Source organism: Bos mutus, chromosome 11 (assembly GCF_027580195.1).
Source record: "Bos mutus isolate GX-2022 chromosome 11, NWIPB_WYAK_1.1, whole genome shotgun sequence".
NCBI lineage: Eukaryota > Metazoa > Chordata > Mammalia > Artiodactyla > Bovidae > Bos > Bos mutus.
The window spans coordinates 14,329,984-14,354,260 of record NC_091627.1 but is presented as its reverse complement, the minus strand read 5'-3'; the positions used below and the strand labels follow the sequence as shown (position 1 = coordinate 14,354,260).

The 24,277-nt window shown below is 52.9% G+C and overlaps 1 protein-coding gene across 8 annotated transcripts in view; it reads left to right on the top strand.

The window, feature by feature from the left end:
- The window catches only part of DAB2IP (DAB2 interacting protein), a 212,214-nt gene that overhangs the window by 9,326 nt on the left and 178,611 nt on the right, over positions 1 to 24,277 (top strand). For 2 of the 8 annotated variants that reach the window (XM_070379056.1, XM_070379055.1), the window contains exon 1: positions 18,576 to 18,784. The exons of 4 other annotated variants lie outside the window; for them this stretch is intronic. Coding sequence is in view for 1 of the 4 variants with exons in the window: in XM_070379060.1 (XP_070235161.1) it covers positions 17,419 to 17,521 (103 nt within the window). In the remaining 3 variants the exon portion in view is untranslated. Of the gene's footprint in view, positions 1 to 16,891; positions 17,522 to 18,574; positions 18,785 to 24,277 lie in introns of those variants that run through there. 2 more of the 8 variants (XM_070379060.1, XM_070379057.1) reach the window with 2 other exon arrangements.

The window sequence follows — 24,277 nt, the reverse complement described above, 5'->3', positions numbered from 1 at the left end:
CCTGCCTGGGAAGGGAGAGTAGAGACCCTCTGTCCTGGTGAGACTGTTCTTGATCAAGCGGCTGTATTAACTCCATGGCCTAGAAGTCAAGGCACCTAGGAGGGTGCCTGCTCTGAGATCCTTCAGTCTCCTTTGGCCGACTCTATGGTGGACTGAGTTGGGGTATCTATACCCTAGCTTCTGGGGCTCTTTTCCCAGACTGGGCCTCTGACTTGGAGACGATGGACAGCACCTGTCTCCTGCTGGGCCCGCCTGCTCCAGCCCTGCCCCCTCCCGCACCTGGCCTCATTCAGTTGCACAGACTCTGGGCTGAGGCTCCAGCTCCAGAAGCTTCCCCAGGCCCCTCCCAGGCCCACTGATGTTGGTGCTTCAGCTCTGACTCCTTCCCTCAGCTCCCTGTTGAGGACAGATGGCTCTGGGGTCTGCATCCCCCTCTCTCTGCCTGCCTGGGGACCCCCTGATCAGCCCCTCCACCAGCCCCTTTCTCTAACTTCACATCTCACCCGCTCAGTGCCCCCAGCCTGCTCAGCTCCCTCAGGGCAGCTCCCTCACCTCCCACACTGTCCTCTGCACCATTCCCTGCTCCAGACTGCTCGACCAAGGCTGCCAGTGGAGCCCCGAATGCAGGATGTCCTCCACAGGCGCTGGCTTGCTGCTCCTCTGGGCTGAAAGGCCCTGGTGGTGGGGGGGGTGGTGCAGGTTGCTCGGAGTGGGTGGCTCAGGGCAGGGTCACTCGACTGGTAGCCTGTCTGAGTCAGATCCCTGACCCTTACCAGGCGGTATGTAGCTTCAGGAAAATTGCATAACTTCCCCCAGCTTCAGTTTTCCCTGTCTGTGCGATGGGCTGATTACGCCAGCCCTGTCTACAGGTTACAGGGAAGAGTAAATACTTAGAAAACAGTCCTTCGACACGTTCAGACAGAGTTATTATTACTGGGTTTGTGACTGTTTGAATCTTTCACTACCCGCAAGCACGTGACCATCATGCCCCTCCCCACCCACCTCTCTGGTCCCTTCTCAGTCTTCTGCGCAGGCTCCTCTTCTTCCTCCTGTGGCCAAGCCACCCAGATGCCCAACCACGACTCCTCCCTCTCACCACAGTCTCCACCCCTTCCTCACATCTGTGGTCTCCATCTCCCCCCACCCCTGCCCTCTTGTGGCCTGGTTCATGCCCCTACCCCCAACCCCATAGCCAGCCCCACCCCAGGCCTCCTGCCTTACCCTCTGCCTCCAGGCCCCAGCCCCCCAGACCAGGGGACTCTCTGCAAAGTGCTCCCAGTACCCCTCATCTTCCTCTGCTCCCTGTCACACGGGTATCAACCTATCCCTGAGCCCCAGCACATTTTGTTTATATTTGTTAAATGAATGACCCCATATAAGCCATAAAGGGCTCCTCTGATCAATGCAACACATGGCGGGTATTAAAGAGCATCGGAGCTCACTCTCCCGGGGTGTCCTCTTGCCCCCAGGAAGAGGGAGGAGACATGGGCTGATCGTGGTCATCCGGAGGGTTCTAATCCCTCCGGGTTGTCATCGCACCAGCCTCACCCCTAGGGATTTGGACTCAATTAGTCTAGAGGGGTTTGATTCCTGGGTTGGGAAGATGCCCTGGAGGACAGAACAGCTACCCACTCTAGTATTCTTGCCTGGAGAGTTCTATGGACAGAGGAACCTGACAGGCTACAGTTCATGGGGTCGGAAAGAGTCGGACACGACTAAGTGACTTTCACTTACACTTTTTTCACTTTTTCTGTCTACAGCAAGGCTTGGGAATTGGAGTATTTAAACTTTTCCCCTCCCTTCCTCCTCTCCTCCACCCCCGCCAGGGGGTGGAGGGGCAACCACTGAGACTGGGGGAGGAAGGCGCTGGAGCCTGGGGGTCTTCTTTCTCTGCACATGCTTGCGTATGTGCATGCTAAGTCACTTCAGTCGTGCCCAACTCTTTAGCAACCCCATGGACTGTAGCCTGCCAGGTTCTCTGTCCATTGATTCCTCAGGCAAGGCTACTGGAGTGGATTGCCATTTCCTCCTTCAGGGGACCTTCCCAACCCAGGGATGGAAACTGCATCTCGTAAGTCTCCTGCATTGAAAGGCAGGCTCTTCACCACTAGGGCCACCTGGGAAACCCCTGCCCATGTTTACGTCTCTTAGTTCAAGCTGAGCACTTCTCTAGGCTAGCTCACCGTCAGCCCTCGAGGTCCAGGAAGGCAGAAGGCTGAGTCCCTGTCTTCAGGGAAGAGCTCAGGGCAGTGACGTCCCAGAGCAGGCAGGCTGGAGAGGCCAGCAGGGGAGAGGCTAAGCTTAAAGGTAACCAGGGATTGGCCTATGGAAGGAGGTAGTGAGCAGGCTGGGGATGAGCCCACTGGAGACTTTTGAGCAATTTGGTGAGGCTGGGCCCCCAAATCCAGATGAGAGGGGTAGGGGAGTAGCCTGGAGAGGTTAGGGGTCCAGGCTCAGGGGCTTGGTTTCATCCTGCGTCCCAGGGAGCCATGAAGGGGTTCCAGCACGGGAGGGATGCAGTTGTGCTGTTTCCCTTGAATTTCTAGAACCAAAACCACACCTCTCCTCAACTCAGTGCCCGCCTCTGAGCCAGCTCAGCTGAGTTTGGCTGACTGTCTAGTCAGGAGGTCATAGCCCCAGTAGGAGAAGCCTAGTTCAGGGGTAAAGAAGCTGCCTGCGATGCAGGAGACATGGGTTCGATCCCTGGGTCGGGAATATCCCCTGGAGAAGGAAATGGCACCCCACTTCAGTATTCTTGCCTGGGAAATCCCATGGACAGAGAGGAGCCTGGCGGGCTACAGTCCATGGGGTCGCAAGAGTCAGACATGACTTAGTGACTGAACAACAACAACAACAATCCTTTTCCAGTAGGAGAAGTGGGGGGTTGAGAAGCTGGGAAGAGCCCCCAGCAGGAGAGAGAGGCCAAGAAGGCCAGGAACCAAGAGGGCAGCAGCTCTGCTGGGACCGCCTAAACAGGTCTCCCAGGTTTCCTAAACAGACCTACTTAGCCTCTGGTTTCCTAAACCTCGGGCTTCAGGAGTCTCCCTTCCCAAGGTCCTTAGCAGCCCAGTGTGAGCTCAACTTCTAGGAAGAAGTCAGAGGACAATCTAATCCTGTTCTTCTTGGCCCCAAGAGTAGATGGTTCTCCACCTGAGATTGGCCAGATTGGTGGGAACCTCAACTAGGTAAACCAGCCAGAAAGGGAACAAGGGATGGGAGGGAGAGTACACAGCTCGTCGAGCTCTTGCTGGAAAACCTACCCCCATCTTACAGAGGGGGAAACTGAGGCCCTGAGATGTTTCACAATTTAACCCACACTGCTAGGAAATGGCAGAGCAAGATTGGATCCCTGGTTCTGCTGGCTTTGTGAGTCTGCACTGAGTCCCAAGTTACCTAGTCCTGTGCCAGGAAGAGGCAGAAGGGAAAGGGCCTGGGGTCCCTATTCACCTGGTCCGCTCATTGCATGTAAGTGTGTGCGTGTGTGTGTGTGTGTGCACGCATTGTCACTTCAGTCATCTCCGACTCTTTGCAACCCCATGGACTATAGCTGGCCAGGCTCCTCTGTCCATGGAATTCTCCAGGCCAGAATACTGGAATGGGTTGCCATGCCCTCTTCCAGGGGATCTTCCCAACTCAGGGGTTGAACCCAGGTCTCATACACGTCCTGCATTGGCAGGCAGGTTCTTTACCACTAGCGCCACCTGGGAAGCCCCTACTCATTGCATAGATGTGCAAACTGAAGACCAGAGCTGGCAGTGGCTGCCAATCAGGGACGGGAGGAATTGGGATGAGGGAGTCAGAGCTGGCTACTGGGAGTGGGCAGCATGGGGTGTAGGAGAAGCGGGGGGCTGGTGTAGGCAGCAGAGGAGGGTCCCAACAGGTGGGAGGGGCTGGAAAGAAATGAGATTTAGGTAAGTAGAGGTCAGCAGGGAGGACGCTCCAGCAACAGGAACAGACGGAGCAAGGGTTCAGAGATGGAAATGAGTGTCTGGAGTCGTCCAGCCTCAGCCTGGGGGTGTGACTGGCTGGAAGGCTGAGTCACAGCTGAGGACACGGGGTGAGGAGGCTGTATCCTCAAGCGGGGTTTCTCAACCTGGGCACTACTGATCTGTGGGGCCAGAGAACTCTCTGTTGTGGGAACCAACCTGTGCGTTGGCAGGTGTTTAGCAGCATCCCTGGCCTCTACACGCCAGGTGCCAATAGCATATCCGCCCCCAACCCCCAGCCCATGTCATGACCACCAGAAATGTCTCCAGACATTGCAAAATGTTCCTTGCAGGATAAAATTGCCTCCAGTTAAGAATCACTGTCCTGGAAGCTCGGGTAGCTCAGCTGGTAAAGAATCCACCTGCAATGCAGGAGACCCTGGTTCAATTCTTGAGTCAGGAAGATCCCCTGGAGAAGGGATAGACTACCCACTCCAGTATTCTTGGGCTTCTCTGGTGGCTCAGCTGGTAAAGAATCCGCCTGCAACGCAGGAGACCTGGGTTGGGAAGATCCCCTGGAGGAGGACATGGCAACCCACTCCAGTATTCTCACCTGGAGAATCCGAATGGACAGAGGAACCTGGTGGGCTGCAGTCCATGGGCTCGCAAAGAGTTGGACACAACTGAGCAACTAAACACAGCCACACAGCACAGTCCCAGAGTCAGCAGGAGCCAAGGAAGGGGAGGGACAGGGTCCAAAGCTGTTGTCAGAAATGGTCTGTCCTCCAGCCCAGTCACCAGCCTCTCACTGCCCTCTCCACGCCTCTCCCTTCCCCTGACCTGGGCTCCCGGGGTGCCAGGAAAACCTCCACCAAGGCGGTGCAGGGCTGAGGGTCTAGCTGAGTGGTGGAACAAAAGAGCTTGTGTTTGGGGAAGAAAACTCCTCCCGCTCTCCCACCTCGGTGTGATCAGGCCACGAGGGGCTGCTAGGCTGGGCCAGGCGCTTGCCTGAGCTGGGATCTGGGTAGAAGGTGCTGGGTTGGGGAGGGGAAGCTGACCTGCGTGAGATCTTGTTCACAAACAGGCCCTGAAATCAAAGCATCCCAGTCAGTGGAGATGGGATCGAAACTCGTCCTGACCCTTGGTCCAGTGGGGGTGAAGGGGTCAAGGGCTGCCCTCTTGGGCGGGGGCCAGGCCAGGGCGGAACAGCCCAAAGCCTCTCCTCCCTTCTGTCCACGTGCTCTATCTCTGAGGGAGCCCAGGATGCAGGGAGTGTGCTGAGGGAGGGTGGGGGTGGGAAGGTGACAAAGGAGAGGGAAGTGTGCACACACACCCTCAACCGTGCACAGCCAGATGGAGGAGCTTCTGTAATGCATGTCTGGCCTCCCTATCTGGCCTGCTTCATTGCTCCACTGGCTCCCCGTGACCCTCGGGATCAAGGCTACAGCCCCTGGTCAGCCCTTCCAGGACACCAATCTCACCCCACCTCCCATGACTCCCAAATCCACCTCTCTTCTGGGCATGGAATGCCCATCTCCTGCCCACTGGCAGTGGCTTCCATGCTGCTGTAACTCCTATTCACGCATTGGTGCCCCTTTGGTCACCACAGCCTCCAGGAAGCCTTCCTGGCTCCAGCGACTGAGTGCCTGAGGGCACTGGTGGCATCTGTCACTCCAGCGTGCAGCGGACTCTGTGTGTGAAGTCGGGCCATTCCCCTGGAAGCCTCAGGCCCAGAACAGAAAGCTGGTGACTGGTGAGCATTTGTTGAAGGAAGGAGGGAGTGGGGGAGGGATTAAAAATCACATGTTTTTAGAAAAGCGAGAGAGGAAACAATGGGCAGAGCTGGGCTGAGAGAGGAGTAGCCTGTCCTTCTGGCCAATATGTCAGGACGGACGGACCCCATGGGTCTCTGGGGAGAAGCCGGGAACATTTCTCTGTGCTGAGGCTCCTGGAAAGCTTCCCTGAGGGGCAGGGGCTTGGGCACAGCCTGGCTTTGCTGACGGGCGCCTTTCCGATTTGCCCCATGATGCTACCAACAAGGCAGAACTGGGGTTCAGGGGGTCGGGAGCTTGCAGGAGGGCATTTTGCGGCCCACCCAGCATTTTGGGTATCACCAGCCATCAGCGGATCCCAGATTCCTTGGTTATAACCTCAGAGCTGAGACACTCTGCCCAGGCCAGTGGTTTTCCAACTGTGTCTGAGAAGATGCCCAGAGGGTGCCAAACAGGAGAGACCCCAGTTGCCCTAACACAGCTCTGCCCAGAGCAGCTTCGCTTTCACCTGGTGTAAAACGTGGGCTTCACCTGACTTTTTTTTTCGTTTGAAATGAAGGTTCTGTAGCTCAGGCAGTTTAGAAAGAACCCTCCTCCTTCTGGAGCAGATAAGGCCAGGGAGGGCTTAGAGAGGAGTGCAATGACAGGGCCATGTGGATTTCCTGGCCTTTCCCACCACAGAACCACAGGGCCCTCTGCTGAAAGCATAAACATGAGTGAATGAACAGGAATCTGGAAGCAGGCTTTGTTTGGTAATGTGGGATGACAGCGAAGGACGCTTGGTTTCTGGGGCGAGGGGTGGGGGACGGGGAAGAGGAACTTCCCCAAAGCGGGAAGCAGAGCTGGGTGGCCCGTTACTGCAAACTTATTCTACATGATACCAGCCTGCGTCTGGAGCTGTTCAAAGACACTGCACAGAGTTCCGGTTTTAGCCAGAGCAGCACTGGGTAAAGAATTGGAATCTCAAGGTTCAAGCCCCAACGCCTCCACTTACTCACTGTGTTGACCTTGGCCAAATCAACCCTCTCTTGGGACTCAGTTTCTTCCTCAACAAAATGGGACTCACAACACTCCTCTGCCCCCCTGTTGCGTGAGGGGTAAATGAGAGCATAGAGTCAAGGTTGAACTATTCCTTGGGGGGGCTCAGATTCTTCTTTATCTGTGAACTTAAAGTTCACCATCTAACGTCTGCATCCCACCTATGCCCTTTACTAGCTGGGCGACTTGGGGCAAATTTTGTAGCCTCTGTGTCTTAGCTTTCCCATCCCTAAATGGGAATAAGAGTAGCACCTGCCTGCCTCACGGGATGTAATGAGTTAATACGTGTAAAGCATCAAGAATGGGGCTGCCTAAGGGTTCGTTATCAATATTTGTGCTCAAGTAACAGCAGAGGTCTTGCAGAGGAGAGATCCCAGAAATGGAGTACCAGAATGAAGAAGATAATGAATGGATGCAAGGAAAATCCAGGTTCTCCCGGGGAATGCCTTGTGGTCCTAATTCAGCCCAGCCCTCACCTGCCGGTGGTGTCTTCCAGGGGTTCCTCTTATCTGGGAGCCCCCCTGCACCTCCCTCTCTCTGGGCCTCTCCCCACATTTTTCTGCAAGCAGGCAGAGGTAGATTCCATTTCACCCCTAGATGACTTTGGGTGATAAAGAAGTAACTTCAGCCTCCTTGAATCGAATCTTCTCTCCAGAACGTGTAACAAACCTGGAAATTGGAATTGCCCTGGAGCTGATTATTCTAGGAGGGCACCTCCTGGCATTAAAACTAAATTAGATCAAGGTACCTCTGTTATTAGCAAAATAATTCCCTGCGATTAGAGAGTGCAGCTATGAATCCTGATGGCAGATGAACTTCAGGTGACTTACTTGAGACAAATAACTGTGCAAAAATCACAGGCTCATCTAATCGCTTCTCCATAGCGTTGCAGTCGGGTAATTATGCTAATGGCTATAAGAAATCACCTTTTGTGGTCTGGGATTGGCAGGGCTGGAGACAGAAGCGTGTGTGGCGGATATTACATGCTCCAAGCTGGAGAGGTTGGGAGTCACGCTTGGTTCCAAAACTGGTCCTTTCTGGGGAGCTGGTTTGGTTCCTTGTCGATTGGAACACAGTCAGGAAGGCAGTGGCTTCATTGTCCGCCTCTTTTCAGGTCATCTTCATATGAGAAATTGAATTTATCTAAGTTCCACTGGTGGGCATGATAATTCCAAGAAGCAATTTAAACGATGAAAGCTCGGGACTTCTGTGTTAATTCGACTCACACATGTGCATTTGTGCCCTGGCAGGATCTAGGCACGGGCAGGGGGAATGCCAACACTGGAGAGAGTGTCTGGCATTTTCTGAACACAATCTCTTGTCCCATTAGCCACTTAAGAGAGGCAGTATTGTCCCCATTTTAGAGACAGAGGAACAGAAGCTCAGAGACAAGCAATGACGCACCAGAGGTGCTACTGCTATTAACCAGAGGAGGTGACCACTCCCTTCCACCCAGAGGGGTCTGAGGGCTTTCTGGAAGTGTGGACACAGTACACAGTGGAGGGAATTGTAGGCAGAGAAACAGTTGATCAAAACCCCCAGAGGTGGGAGATTAAAAGGGGGCGGGTGTGTTCAAGGCTGGGAGGTGGGGTTGGGAGAGCCACTGAAGATCAGACAAGAGAGGGTCCCAAATGACCAACTGATGGTTGGACAATGGGGAGCCGCAGCAGGTGTTTGAGCAAGAGTGGGATAATGTGGACTCTGAGAAGTACCTGGGCCACAGCGTGGGGGACCCCTCCGTGAACCGCTGGTAGAGAGGGGGTCAGAAGGGGATGAGGTAAATAACAGGTAATTTTTTAGTATATCACAAATACAGCGTAGGACACATACTAAAAAATTATTCATTGTTTATTTGAAAGTCACATTTAATTGACTGTTTTGTATTTCATCTGGCAATCCTATCCCCAGCTGGGTTCTGGGCACCAGATGTTTCCTCTTCCTGGTATGACTTTCCCCACTGGACATGCAGCCTGGCAAACTCCTACGCACCCTTTGAGGGCCCGCATTCCCAATTACTGCTGTGGCAACATTTATCAGACACTATTACTGTTACTTTTTTATGTTATCGTTCTAATATCTGTCTTTCCTCTCAGCAGCCAGCCTTACTGACTGCATAAGAAAAAAAAAAAAAGGCCAGGCAGGACTGTGTTTAGATCCTGACACTCTCCCCACCCCAAATTGCCTCCAATCTCCACTTCTGTCTCAGGAGGAGTTGGCCTCCGCTCCCAAAACCCTCCTTGTTCCCTAGAGTATGGCTCACCTTTCTCACTGGTGGCTTCAAAGTCACAGTCTCTTCTGGGTCATTCCACCAGCCGGGACACAGAGCAAGTTCTCCTAGGCACAAGGTGGGTTCCCCAGGCAGCAGGCTCTGAGACATATTAGGATGTAGGAGGTCCAGCAGGGCCTGCTGGTGGAAGGGCCTAGGCAGGGCAGGAGAGGGAGGAGTGGCTATACAGTCTGAGAGCAGATCTCAGCATCCCCTATGGAGGTCTGGGAAGGCCCAGGAGCAGGGCTGGCCTTCCAGAACTGTCCTGAGTAGTGTCAAGGGGCTGGGAGTTTATGTACCTGGGGTGACTGGCCACTAGACAGGAAGGAAGGGCACCCTGGGAAGGGGCATCACCTCCAGGGTGGTGGCTCATTTCAGCAGAGGCCACCCCCAAAGAGGGCCCTCTTGCAGCAGCCTCGTTACACCTGGAGGAGTGAAGCCTCTCTTCTCAAAGAGGGGTGTGTTACAAATCATGGTGTCCACCCCCTCCCAACCCAAACTGTTCCTCTTTGCAGTCACCCAATCTCTTGTCTTCCCTCTGAAGAGCTGTCTACCCCATTCCTCACTCCCAGTCAACCCTCCTCTGACTATGCTCTTCGAAGCCTCCAGGCTGCGCCCTTTAAATCTACCTTCCTCCCCCAGATGGAGGGATTTTTGTAAAATTCAAGCATTGGCTGTCCCTCCCTTACTTAATGGACATGAATTTGAGCAAACTCCAGGAGATGGTGAAGGACAGGGAAGCCAGGCGTGCTGCAGTCCATGGGGTCACAAAGAGTCGGACACGACTGAGCGACTGAACAGCTCCTACTTAAGACCTCCCAGGAGCTGCCTGAAGTCACTGCTTCTGGGTGTGGTGCTCGGGGCTCCCCCTGACCCAGCTCTGCCCTGTTTCCTGACCCCCTCCAAGCTGCTTGATCAGAACCCCTGGCTCGCTGGGCCAGGCCAGCTCAGACGGCCGTGCTTTGGCAGAAGCTGTTTCCTCTCCACCTGGTTAACTTCTCTCTCTGCTCCGTCAAGACACTCTCAGAAGTCACCTCCTTGGAAGACTTTCCCCTGGCCTGCCCTCTGGCGCATGAGGATGGCATCAGGGCCCTGACAACCACTCACCTGCCTCAGTCATGAGCACATGGGCTCAGCACCCAGGGGTGCTCCACAGGCCCAGGCAGTGTTGTTGCCTGTCTCTTACTCTGCACACAAGAGCAGCCCACTATTCTGTTGATCTGTGCCCTCAGCACCAAGCCCAGAGCCAGGCACAGAGGGAGACCAAGTGACATGGACTCTGGCGCCCAGGGAATCTGAGATCTGCAGGGGTGGGTGTGAGGAAACTGACAGAATCAAAGGCAGAATCAAAGCACTGGGGGCTGATTAAACTCAGGCAGGGCTGCACCCACCCCACTCCCCAGACAGGCTTGTCCTGGGAACCAGAGCTCCTCCTGTTCAGTGTAATTCAGTGTCCGACTGCAGCTGCATTCTCTGTGCATATTTGATTTGCAAACACCTCTGAGCTTGAAGCGAGGTTTGCATGTTTTACTATTAGTCTTTCGTGACCCTCAGGGCCCTGCACACACTGGATCAGAGCTTTGCTCTGCTCCCTTCTCTCCCTCTCCATTCATGTCATCCTTGCCCTGGGGGTGCCTGTGGACCTGGGTGTTCAATCTAGTGATACTTCAGTCTCTGTGGTTTTGAATCTCACTTCCGTCATTGAGTGAGGTCCCCTCACCCCAGGAGGCAATTGTCATTGGTTAGTTTCCTTGACTATAAAGTGGTTGTGTCGCCTCATAGGCTCTGTGTGCTCAGTTTGCTTTGCGACCCTTCGGAGGTGTAGCCCGCCAGGCTCCTCTGTCCATGGGATTTGTCAGGCAAGAATAATAGAGCAGATGCCATTTCCTCTTCCAGGAGGTCTCCCCGACCCAGGGATGGAACCCGCATCTCTTATGTCTCCTGCATTGCAAGTGGATTCTTTACCACTGAGCCATCAGGGAAGCCTATGGAGATTTGGACACACATGAGTTCAAGGACAGGCGTTGTATTTCCATGCTGTGTGATGTTCTGACAGTTGCTTAAACTCTCTGAGCATCCTCAGAGGTGGCTGTACTCCCACTTGTGTGCGTATCAGTGGGCAGAGGTGTAGAAACTTCTGACAATGAACAGTGCCCAACAATGATAAACAGAGTCCAGTGCTGGAGGTGCGCAAGCAGACTTGGGTTCACTCATTCATTCAACAAACACTCACGGAGCACCTACTATGTGCCAGGGCCTTTGCTAGAGGTGGGGAGTGAGTGAAAGTTGCTCAGTCGTGTCCGAGTCTTTGTGACCCCATGGACTACACAGTCCGTGGAATTCTCCAGGCCAGAGTACTGGAGTGGGTAGCCTTTCCCTTCTCCAGGGGATCTTCCCAACCCAGGGATCGAACCCAGGTCTCCCGCATTGCAGGCAGATTCTTTACCAGCTGAGCCACTGGGGAAGTCCAAGAATAATGGAGTGGGTAGCCTATTCTTTCTCCAGTGGATCTTCCCGGCCCAGGAATTTAAGTGGGGTCTCCTGCACTGCAGGCGGTTCTTTACCAGCTGAGCTATGGAGGGGTACAATAAGGAATAAAACCAGGTGTGATCCCTGTGCTCAGGGACATCTGGCCCTGGGAGGCCGATACATTCATCCAGTGGTCACATAATGGAGGTACAGTCACCAAATGCAATAAACACCATGAAAGACAGTGACTTGTGCCACGGAAGTATAGTGTGCAGAACCGGAAAAGGCTTGCCTGAGGCTGGGGAACCAAGGCTGCCGTGGAAGAAATAACTGAGGCAGGATGGGAGGGGACAGAGGAAAGTGGTCCACAGCAGGGAGCCTTGAGTGTGTAAAGGCTGCATAATGGGAAGGAACATCACATATTTGGGGACTCGGAAGCTGACTGGGGGGCTAAAGGCAGAGAGGGAGAGGGGAGACAGCAAGAAGGGAGATGGAGGAATGAGCAGGGCCGGACCACCCAGGGCCTGGTAGACCACATGAAGGCATCACGAAATCACTGAAAGCTTCCAAGCAGGGGTGGGATGATGGTGGATAGGATTGGATCTGAGCTTTAAAAACCTCAGAGGGCAGACCTGTAGGGAGGGGGCAATGGGGAGAGGGCCCAGGTGGAGGAAGGGAACCAGTTCAGTTCTTCCAAAGCTCAGGCAAGAGATGACAGCCAGTACCTGGACTAGCCTGGAAATAACCATTTGGGAATCACCAGCACAAGGACAGCAGTTGAAGCCAGGGGCCTGGATGCAGCTGAAATTGCCCGTGAAAGAGAGTCTGGAAGGATGAGAGGGAAGCAGACAATCTCCAACTGCAGCTTTTGTAGCCTAGTAATGTGAGGCAGCCAAGGAGAGGAAGACATGACCAAAGAGCTAGGACAAAAGCTGGGAGAGGATGTTGAGATGGAAGGGACCAGAGGGTGAAGTCTGGCCAAGAGATCAGGTGAGATCAAGATAGACGAGTGTCCTTTGGAGTCACCATCAAGGAGGTCATCAGTGACCTCCCTGAGAAGCATCAGGATGGCAGACCTTGAGCCAGATGGGATTTCTGCCTCATGTGGCCATTTTCATGGGACTAAGTGCCAACAACAGCTAATGTCCATGTTATCAGGATAACGTGATATTGTCTAGTGTGATCTGAATCAAAAAGGATCAGCTCATTAGTTCAGAAAATCTCATCTGAACCCATGAAACGCACAGCATTGCTCTTTTCCGGTGACCACAAAGTCCTGTTGACTTCATATATTTGTTTGCTTGTACAACTTGTAACACTGGCCAACTCATCTTCCGGAGTCTGGACTATAAGCAATCTGCCAGCCTGTACTTTGACTTGATGGAAGCGCCCGACAAGTGGACATATGTGGATTTTGCATACAGAGTAAAGACACATTTGGTAAATCGCCTTAGACGCGTCCCTGGGGAGGGTGCTACAGGCTCCGTCGCCCCTACAGATGGAAGCTGGCAAGGAAAAGACAGGTCCAGATTGGGATCCCTGGGCTACATGTGAAAACAGATTGGAGGGGGTCGGAGTGGATGTGGGGGGCCAGGGAGGGGGTGTGTGGTTCTGAAATGCTGTACAGACCCATACCCAGAGGTAGGACAAAGGATAGGAGGAAGGACCACACAAAGCACTGACTCAGAGCATACGTCTGACTCCTCTATCTTCTGGGTCAGCCTCCAGGTGCATGTTTTTGTTCAGAACTGGAGAACATTACCCAGGTATTTCTTTTACCAGCTCCCCACTTTCCTAGGAAACAAACGGTCCCTTCCACACTCCCCTCCAAACATCTCCTTCTTGGTCAATATTCCCATAATCACTACCTGTTCCAAAATTGGGGCCATGCATTTGGCCTCTATTACTTCGGTCAGTTTTAAGTGAAATCAATCCCAAATATTCACTGGAAGGACTGATGCTGAAGCTCCAATACTTCGGCCACCTGATGCGAAGAGCCAACTTATTGGAAAAGACTCTGATGCTGGGAAAGATTGAGGGCAGGAGGAGAAGGGGGAGCAGCAGAGGATGAGATGGTCAAATAGCATCACCGACTCAACGGACAGGAATTTGAGCAAACTCGGTGAGGTAGTAGAGGAAAGCGGAGCCTTGTGTGCTGCAGTCCTTGGGGTTACAAAGAGTTGGACACGACTGAGCAAGTGAACAACATCTCACTGAATCTTTGCAAGAACCCTTGCAATAAGCCCTAGTCCTTTCCTGGTTGTGCAGAAACTGAGCTCAGAGGGATGTAATAGCCTACCCTTGTTCACACAGCTGGCAAATGGCTCGGCCTGGATGTGAACCCTCTCTCTCTGACCCCAAAAGTCACAAAACCTCCAAGGATGCTCCATGAAGACCAAGCAGTCAATCTATATATTGGGATTGCTTTCCTTCTGATAGTTTAGCACGACCTCTTTTATTTCTGAGTATCTGGATCCACTTACCCCTGGTAACATTCAACAGATGTTTCTGAGCCTGGGTGGGACGGCTGCAGTGGTCGCTTAGACGGGGATAATAACCCTGAGGAGTTCACAGTCAGCTGAAGGAGATGGATCCATACACAGGAGCAACAATCCACAATGTGATCAACAAGGATAGTGGGGTGCGTGGGTGCGTGGGTGCATGCGTGGCCTGGGAACCCTCTGCCTGGGAGCCCTGAAATGCCCAGAACTGGATTGTAATAGGAGAAACAGACCTCGTCCCAGCAGAGATGGGGGAGGACTGGGCATTCCAGGAACAGTGAACAGTTTATGAAGGCATGTCAGAGGTTGGGGGTTTGGGAGACCTGATTGCATGGTGATACTTGAGTGAAGGAGTCTCAGCTGGCCGGAACTAGGGTGTGAAGGGCCCCAGTGGAGACTGGGGGGCAAGCTGTTCGTGTTCTTAAGCTCTACTGAGCACGTCATCATGAGTTAGCCTTGTGTTGAGCACTTCACAGACACGATGACCACATCACTTAAATAAGGAAACTGAAGTTCAGAGCCAGAGTGGATTTTATATTTTATATCATCATGCTTGCTCTGTATCTTTGAAAATGTTCTGAAAAGTCAAGGAAACACATGTTCTTCTTCATTCAGATCGAGAAATAAAATCTTACCAATCGGGGTGATGGCTTTTCCTGTCATCCTTCACATCTCCCTCGTCCCCAAGAGGTAAACACTTCCTGAATGGTAAGATCATGGCATCCGGTCCCGTCACTTCATGGCAAATAGATGGGGAAACAGAGGAAACAGCGGCTGACTCTATTTTTCTGGGCTCCAAAATCACTGCAGATAGTGATTGCAGCCATGAAATTAAAAGACGCTTACTCCTTGGAAGGAAAGTTATGACCAACCTAGACAGCATATTAAAAAGCAGAGACATTACTTTGTCAACAAAGGTCCGTCTGGTCAGGGCTATGGTTTTTCCAGTAGTCATGTGTGGATGTAAGAGTTGGACTATAAAGAAAGCTGAGAGCCGAAGAATTGATGCTTTTGAACTGCGGTATTGGAGAAGACTCTTGAGAGTCCCTTGGACTGCAAGGAGATCCAATCAGTCCATCCTAAAGGAGATCAGTCCTGGGCGTTCATTGGAAGGACTGATGTTGAAGCTGAAACTCCAATATTTTGGCCACCTGATGCGAAGAACGGACTCATTTGAAAAGACCCTGATGCTGGGAAAGATTGAGGGCAGGAGGAGAAGGGGATGACAGAGGATGAGATGGTTGGATGGGATCACCGATTTAATGGACATGGGTTTGGGTGGACTCCGGGAGTTGGTGATGGACAGGGAGGCCTGGCATGCTGTGGTTCATGGGGTCTCAAAGAGTCGGACATGACTGAGCAACTGAACTGAACTGAACTGAATGGTTTCTGTGTCATTCATCTGAATTTCCTTATACTTTTAGCACATGTATGCATTCCTAGCAACAGAGAGTATCATTTTGTTTTTAATGTTTTAGAACTCTACATGAGCGAATTACACAACTTGATCTTCTGCAACTTGCTTCCTATTCCCCCACTTATGATGATTCATAAAGGAATTTCTAGTCATTTTCACTGCAGTGTAGACTTTCACTGCCCTGTCTACCATTTGTTTAAGCATTTTGTCCACTGATGAGGCTGTTTTAGCTTTCTTACTAGGATAATGTGGTTGCAGTGAGCAAAAAGTCCTCCAGATTTATCCCAGAAGCCAAGTCTCTGGGTCACTGGGTATCGAGCATCATTTCTAGATATGGTCACCTTGTCCTCCAGAGAGGTGGTACCCATTCCCCCTCTACCGGCAGTGTATCAGAGTTGTCTGTGCTGTACAACATCTTCATCAACACTTTCTGCCATCCTCCCCTTTGCTTGTTGCCAGTCTCACCAGTGTGAAATGGCACTTCCTGTGGTTCTATTTTGCATTTCCTTGACTGAGTGAGGCTGAATCTCTTTTGATATTAGACATTCATGTTTCCCCTTCTTAGAATTGCCTGTTTATGTTTTTGATTCAGTTTTCTCTTGTCTCTTTTGAAAACTGACTTGTAGATCTCTAGTTATCACGTTTCACATGTCTTCTTTTGATAAACAGAAGTTATGCTCTAATTAAATGTATGTTTTTCTTGATAGTTTGTGCTTTTTGAATCTTTAAGGAATCTTTTCCTACTAAAAAGTTTTTGCATTTAAGTTTTTAATCTACCTGGAATTGATCTTGCTTTATGCATGGTGTGAGGTAGGGATTCCATCTAATTTTCTTCCAACATGGATGTCCAATTGTTCCATAAAAACCGTTTATACAAAAGTCTGCCCTTTCCCCAGTGGCTTGCAGTACCACTCTGCCACAGATGAAGTTCCATACATGTATCTATGTTTGCAGCCTCTATTCTAGCCCATTGGCCTATTTATCTATCCCTGGGCTAATATCATACAGTCTAGTTGTACCTTTTTAGACCCTTAGCACCTCCTTGAATTCAAAGAGCTAGTGGCTTCCCCTGATCAGATCCATGTCTATTCATCTTTATGTCTCTTTCATCATTCATTATATAAACATCCACATCATGCTTTTGTTTGCAAAAGCCTTCTGACACTCAATCTCTTGGGCTCCTCTTATGCAGAAGAGGAAACGGAGGTACAGAGGAGATGATCTGCCAAGGTCACACAGCCAGAAAGTGTTCTTGTAGGATTGCAGAGCCGCCCTGTCCATCCATCCATCCCATTTTGCCCAGGCTCTGAAGACCTCTATCTGATCCTCCAGCTCAGCTCATCTGGGGCAGGATTTTCACTTTTCTTTCTTTTCTCAGCAAGTCGATCCTGAGTGGTGTGTGTGTGTGTGTGTGTGTGCGCGCGCCCCCGCGAAATCCCACTTCCGGGAGGCTCTTCCCAGTACTGGAGACCAGTAGGGAGAGTGAGACCTAGGGTGGGCACATTTTCTGGGAAGTCTGAGGCCTGGAGTCTGCAGGAAAGTAGACCGGCGGGGTTTCGGAGTCTATCTAGTAGAGAGCCCTTTCCCTGGGCGTGCCCTTGGGACCCGGGAGCCGCCTTCAAAGAGGACGCTGGCTTCTCCCAGGAATTAGAGGCTTCCTCCCGCCCTCCCGCCTCCCGAGGCAGGAATGCGAAGGATCAGCTTTCAGCCGAGCAGCGGCTGCCGTTCCGGGGAGCTCCCGGTGCAGGCCTTTCCTGAGCTGTCGAATTAACTGGTTCTGTCTGTCCAACTGGGAGAGCAGCTCTTGATAAAAATAGCGCCCTGCCCAGCGCGACCCGCGCTCGCCGGCAGCCCGGCCGCGACAGTCCCAGGAGCCCTGGGAGCCCCGCACCAGGAGTTCCCACCCCGGGGCCTGGCCCAGGTCCCACCCCCGACGCCAAGGCCGAGGCCCCAGGGCACAGCGCTGTCCCTACAGGTGCCGCGGAGGGTGGAAGGCCCGCGGGCCGAGGAGCTGCTGAAGCCGTCCGGGATGGGAGCCGGCGGCGCGGCCTCCCACTCGCTCGCCTGGGCCTCCCTGCCGCTGCTGGGGCCTCCCGCCGGCGCCCTCTGCGAGGACACGCTTTGCTGCCGAGGTAAGACCGGGCCGGCTGCCGGCGCGCCCTTCGCTCTTCCCAGGCATTTGTTGGCGCCTCTTTCTCTTTCCCTACCGGGATCCACCGAGAAGGACGAGGGGCCGGCCCAGCGGCGGGGGACGAGGGTGGGGGTGGGGGTGGGGGGCGGCGAAAACAGGCGTCGGAACCCGAGCAGGGCTTGGGGAGAAGAATCAGGCGCTCTCTGCAAACTCACCTTTGATTTGAAAAAAGTCGCAGTCTCGCCACCACGTTCGAAAAGTTCTTCCCTCCCTTTGGCCTCAGTCTTCCTATCTGGAAAATGGGACAATAAAACCGTCCCGCTTTAAATTTGACTGTGATCCCGAAGGAAGTTGGGGAACCTGCTGAAACGAATCGCAAGCACATTCTGGAGATGTTTGCCCCAACTCTGCTGAGGTTGAGAATTTGTTGGTGGGAGGCCTGGACGTCCCTTCCCATTGACACAACCCCCGCCCTACCCCGACCCCACCCCGCCTCTCCCGGACCTCCGGACCTAGCATCAGTCCACAGCCACTGCGGGTGGAGATCGAAGGGAGGCGCACAGCAGAGTTTAAGGGGTCAACCGAGGGGCGAAAATCCTTGCGGGAGAGGAGGGTGAAGAGTGAAAGAGGGGTGGGTAGCCCACAAGGTTCTCGGGCTAAAGCTGGGATTAATTCCCAGGAACACCGGCCACACAGAGGGCCTCCGCAGGCTAGCCTGAGCCGGGGGAGGGGAGTAGGGGGTGTGGCCAGACCCAGATCGCGGGTGCGAGGTGGTGTGGGATGGGAGGGGGCGTGTGGCCCGGCCTCGATCCCGGGCCAAAGTGGGGACTGGGGGCTTGTGCGGAGAGCGGAGGGGATCGGCCCTGCCCAGTCCGGCCGGGGTGGGTGGTAGTAGCGGGGTCGATTGGCCAAACAGGTGCGCCCCCGCCTCTCCCCTCCCCGCCTCCGCTGGGTCCTGGCCGGGCGGGCGGAGCTGCGGGTGGCGGGGCCTGCGATTGGCGGGGCTGGGCCGGCCGAGTGGCCGGGGGAGCCCGGGAGTCAGAGCACCGCGGTGCAGGCGGAGGCGCGGGGCCGGCCGGAGCGCGCTACCGGGGGCCCGCTGCCTGCCTGGCCGGCTCCGCTCCTCTCGGCCTGGCCGACGCTACGGAAACTTTCCTGGGCTCCGAGACCCCCCGACCTCGCCACCTCGCGACTCCACTCTGCGCTGCTCGGGCTCTGGTGCCTTTGGGATGGCAGAGCCCAGCGCCCAGGCCGGCGAGTAGAGGTAAGAGCTAGGCACCCCCGAGTCAGTATGAGGGGGGTTTCCGAGGTCCTAGAGGGATCGGGGCTTGGAAAGGATCCGGGGACCCTGATGGGAGGTGTAGTGGTGCCTGACTGAGGAGTGGGCTGCGGCTTTGCTTTTCCTACCCTTCTACGCTACAGCCCCCTATGCCGCAAGGACCTTTGCGTGGTGCAGAGATCTTTATAAACTTTTAGTGCGCCTGCCTAGACCGCTGGGTCCTTGGGAGAGTACCGCGCGGTGTTAACAAGGGGTGTTGCAAGGAAAGCACCCCAGCTGGCGGGGGTTGACTGGGGGGTTTATGCAGCCTCCCAACCCCAACGCTTCCAAGTGGTCGCCCCAAACCTCGGTCCTTCTTCAGGTCCCCTCTGGAGGCTGATGACTGGACAGCCACTCCTCTCTGCCTGGAGCCAGGCACCCCAGGGCACCCAAGTGTGGGGTGTTGTTTTGTTCAACCAGTAGCCACTCCTCAGTTTTCAGGGGAGGGGGGCGGAGTCATTGAAGTGAGATTTCTTTTCTGTTTCCTGGGCTGCCTTGGAACACTACCCTCCAGAAAATATCTTGAGCAAGCAGAGTGGGAACAGGGACCAAAGCCATCTAGGATCCAGTCCCCAGCCTGGTGGGAATCACTGTGGGTTTTTCTGGTTTCTGAACGGTCCGTTCTCTCCAGGTGTCAAGCTGTCTGGCTTGAGTCATATGGATACTGCACTTCTCCTCTCCTGCCCTCTTCTTTTATGTAAGGCAGAAATTAATTTTGATTTGAATTTAATTTTAACTGAGGATGACTAGGTAGGTCGCTTTTCACCTATGAGGGTCATCCTTTTTGATGATCATCATTATTGCTTCTCAATATCAAAGCCAAATGCCTTTCTATTTTCTTGACCTGAGATGGTCCACTTGAGCGTTAAAAAAAGATACCAGACACAAGCTTTGGAGCCCAGAGAACCTGGGTTCAGACCCCAGCCTGGCCATTCATCCACTGTGCGTCTTCGGGCCGGCTTCCTAACCTCTCTGAGCTCAAAGTTTCCACTCCTGGAGGCTGTGGTGAGGCTTTTGTGAGGTTAGGCATGGAAGGTATCTGACTTAAAGGACAACAGCTTTGGATTGCCAGTCTGCATCCTGGAACTTGGGCCTTCTTGCTGCCAGAGTGACCCAGATCCTTTGTGACTCAGTTTCCTCTTCTCTCAAAAGTCAGTGTGGACCGCTTTCTCAGCCGCTCTTAACTAGTCCTTTTGAGAAAAGTACACAAATGTATGTACCCACCTCCCCAAAGCATATGATTTCAGTGGGTTTGCAGGCCTCAGATTTAAGACAGTCCCATCCATCCCCATCCTTGTCATGAATTATTTGGAAGATATAAGGCCTTCTGTCTACCACGATCTGCTCCCACCCCTCTTGAATGCTAGGTGGTAGCAGCTGTAAATATCAGGGGAAATTAACCAGCACATGGGGAGAGGGGTTGATGTGCAGAATCTGGCCAAAGTCACCTTCAAGATCATCCACCCGCTCCATCCCCATTCTGCTTTGTCCAAGCTGCATCTCCACCTGGTGAGCATCTAGTCTTTTTTGCTGGGCTCCTCGAGTGGCAGCCCACCAGGCAGCCAGTTTCATGATTGGGCAACTCCAGTCTGTTCAAAAATTCTTCCTGTTTGGAGTAGAAGTTCTGTGTCTCTGTTACTTCTACCCACTGGTTCTGGTACAGACCTTCAGGCATCTCTTATTGGCTCAATTATTCACTGTGGTCCCCTGGTGCCTGCATTCTGTTCCTTCCCGGAGGCGTTCAACACACCGAACTGAATCTGGCAATGATCATAACACCATTTATTGAGTGTTTGTTATATGCTGGACCCAGTACTGAGCACTTCACACGTACTATTTCCATATAAGACAGCCCCATGAGGTGGGTTCTTTTCTTACCCTCATTTTGGAAATGAAGAAACACGTTTAGAGAGGTTAAGAGATCCACCCAAGGTCACACAACCCATAAGGAGCGGGGCTACATCCCAAAGGCAGCATCTGCCTTTAGGACCCATGGCTCCACTCCTACTTCTGTCCTGTGCATATAAGAAACACGTCACTCCCTTGAGCTGGTTACTTTCCCTTCCTGGAACATGATGTTATACCCACTGGGGCGGGGAGTGGGGAGGATGACTGCTCTCTGTGAAGGGCTGTGGAAGTCTCCTGGGTGGATGTCACGCATTATGGGGTAGGCTCTCGGAGGACAGAAGTACCCTGATAAGGCCTCTCCTGCCACAGTGGATATGCATGGCCATGTGCCCTTGGCTCCCAGGAGGCCCTGAGTGCCATTCCCAACCCCACTTCCACCCCCATCCCTCCAGATATCGAGCCTCTGCTTTCTAGAAGGATTGGAAGATGTTGGATGAAGCCCAGGTGCACAGATTTCTCAGCCTGGGTGATGGGGACCCTGGACAGGTGGGTAGGACCTGCTCCACACACGCCCTCTTCCTCCTCCATGGCCCCACAATGGCCTCTGATCTCTCATAGAGGAGGTTCAGTTCAGTTCAGTTCAGTCGCTCAGTCGTGTCCAACTCTTTGCAACCCCATGAATCGCAGCACGCCAGGCCTCCCTGTCCATCACCAACTCCCGGAGTTCACTCAGACTCACGTCCATTGAGTCAGTGATGCCATCCAACCATCACATCCTCTGTCATCCCCTTTTCCTCCTGCCCCTAATCCCTCCCAGCATCAGAGTCTTTTCCAATGAGTCAACTCTTCATATGAGGTGGCCAAAGTACTGGAGTTTCAGCTTTAGCATCACTCCTTCCAAAGAACACCCAGGACTGATCTCCTTTAGAGTAGACTGGTTGAATCTCCTTGCCATCCAAAGGACTCTCAAGAGTCTTCTCCAACACCACAGTTCAAAAGCATCAATTCTTTGGCGCTCAGCTTTCTTCACAGTCCAACTCTCACATCCATACATGACCACCAGAAAAACCATAGCCTTGTCTAGACAGACCTTTGTTGACAAAGAAATGTCTCTGCTTTTGAATATACTGTCTAGGTTGGTCATAACTTTCCTTCCAAGGAGTAAGCGTCTTTTAATTTCATGGCTGCAATCACCATCTGCAGTGATTTTGGAGCCCCCCAAAATAAAGTCTGACATTGTTTCCACTGTTTCCCCATCTATTTCCCATGAAGTGATGGGACCAGATGCCATGATCTTCGTTTTCTGAATGTTGAGCTTTAAGCCAACTTTTTCACTCTCCACTTTCACTTTCATCAAGAGGCTTTTGAGTTCCTCTTCACTTTCTGCCATAAGGGTGGTGTCATCTGCATATCTGAGGTGATTGATGTTTCTCCCAGCAATCTTGATTCCAGCTTGTGCTTCTTCCAGCCCAGCGTTTCTCATGATGTACTCTGCATATAAGTTAAATAAGCAGGTTGACAGTATACAGCCTTGACGTACTCCTTTTCCTATTTGGAACCAGTCTGTTGTTCCATGTCCAGTTCTAACTGTTGCTTCCTGACCTGTATATAGATGTCTCAAGAAGCAGGTCAGGTGGTCTGGTATTCCCAACTCTTTCAGAATTTTCCACAGTTTATTGTGATCGACATAGTCAAAGGCTTTGGCATAGTCAATAAAGCAGAAATAGATGTTTTTTGGAACTCTCTTGCTTTTTCCATGATCCAGTGGATCATAGAGGAGGTGCTGTTCTCTAACCTCTGGAGGAGGGGAGTGGGGAGGGGGGCCACGTGTTCATTGGTGTTTTTTAAATTATTATTTTAATAAAAAATTCTTTGGCCACACCCTGCGGTATATGAAACCTTAGTTCTCAGACCAGGGATTGAACTTCCACCTCCTGCTTTGGAAGACAGAGTCTTAACCACTGGGCCACTGGGAAAGCCCTGTATTGGGGTTTTAAATTCACTGGAGATTCATTTAAATTCACTGGAGATCCATCCTTTCTGCTGGTCAGTGGGAAGGTCTGCTGACCTGCAGGGAAACAGCTGACCTGCTGCTGGCTGGACAGGGCTGGGGCCAGGAGGGGTGAGGGGTAAAGGAACCGCCTGCCTGGGCCTTGGCCGAGTCCCTGTCCCAGCCTCCTAGCTCTGCTGTACACAGAGCCCTTGTTCCACTTGATCCTTTTTGATCTCCTGAAAACACTGAATTAGTAAACACGCATTTTATGGACGAGGTCATTGGAGTCCAGGAAGCTGCAGTGACAGGTCCAAAGCTCTCCTGTCTGTGTGTGTGGGGGCGGAGGTGGTAAGGTCTAAACTTGAACCTGGGTTCCTTAACGATAGCACACGTGTTTTCTGCACTGTATCCCATGCCTCATTATTTTCTGCCCCACCTGTTTGGGACCTTGGTGCCAGAGTCTTTGACTGGGCCACCATGGGGCTGTGTGATCCTGAGTAGGGCTGGTCATCCCTTAAAGCTTTGGTTTCCTTGTCTGTAATGGGTGGGTGGGGGTATGTTTAGCTAGATCTCTAAGATTCTTCCCAACCTTGACATTCACAGGTTACCCTTTTTTTCTGCATTTCTGGGGGCAGACTTGGGGGTTACTCATGATGGGCTCAGGGCATGGGTGGCTTGTTGGGTGGGGTTGGAGGGCAGAGTGCTGCACGGGTGCTTGTTATGAAACCAGTCAAAGGGGCTTTTGTGGGCTCAGTGTCCAGGACCTTCAGGGAGCTGGGCTGGGGGTTGGGCAGCAGGAAGATTCTCAGGGCTGGGTGAGGTGGCTGACTCTGAACAGTGCAGGAGGGTGATGGTGGGAATGACTGGGGGTTGTGGATGGGGGCTGAGGGGGAGCACAGGGCTCTGAGATTGATCCAGCAGCATCCCGCTCTCAGCCCAGGACAACCTTGGCCGAGAGACCAAGAGAAGATCCTAGTCTCTCTGTTTCTTTTTTTGGCTGTGACACAAGGTATTATGGGATCTTAGTTCCCCTACCAGGGATCGAACCCATGCCCCCTGCATTGGAAATACAGAGTCTTAACCACTGGGCCACTAGGGAAATCCCTGAGAACATCGTAGCCTCTTTTACTCCTTCTGAGCCACTACCGTCTCTCCATGGGGCATCCCCAGCCTTCCCTTGAGTCCAGCCCCTCTCAGCTGGCGTCTGTGTTGGGACTGAGGGGTTTCCAACTGCCTGCTCTCCATGCCAGAGCCGTCTCCCACCCCCCACATTCTGGCTTCCTAAAGCAGGCCCTTGTCAACTGTAGCCTCTGCCAGCCTCCTGCTCTCAGCTTCTACTCCATCGTGCGTCTTCTTCCCTTCCTGGGGGTGGATCCTTGTCCCCCACCCACGAGATCAAACCCGTAACTCCCTGGCCTGGCCATCAAGTCTCCACGCCCACTCCAGCTTCCCTCCCTGCCTCTTCTCCCTCTGTTCTTCAAGCTGTCTGCTTCCCGGTCTCCGTCTGTGACTCCTGTATGGTCTTCTCTTTCGGCCACTGCTTCATTGCCCAAATTCTAACTGCCCCTCGGGATCTGGCACAAATGTCACTTCCACTG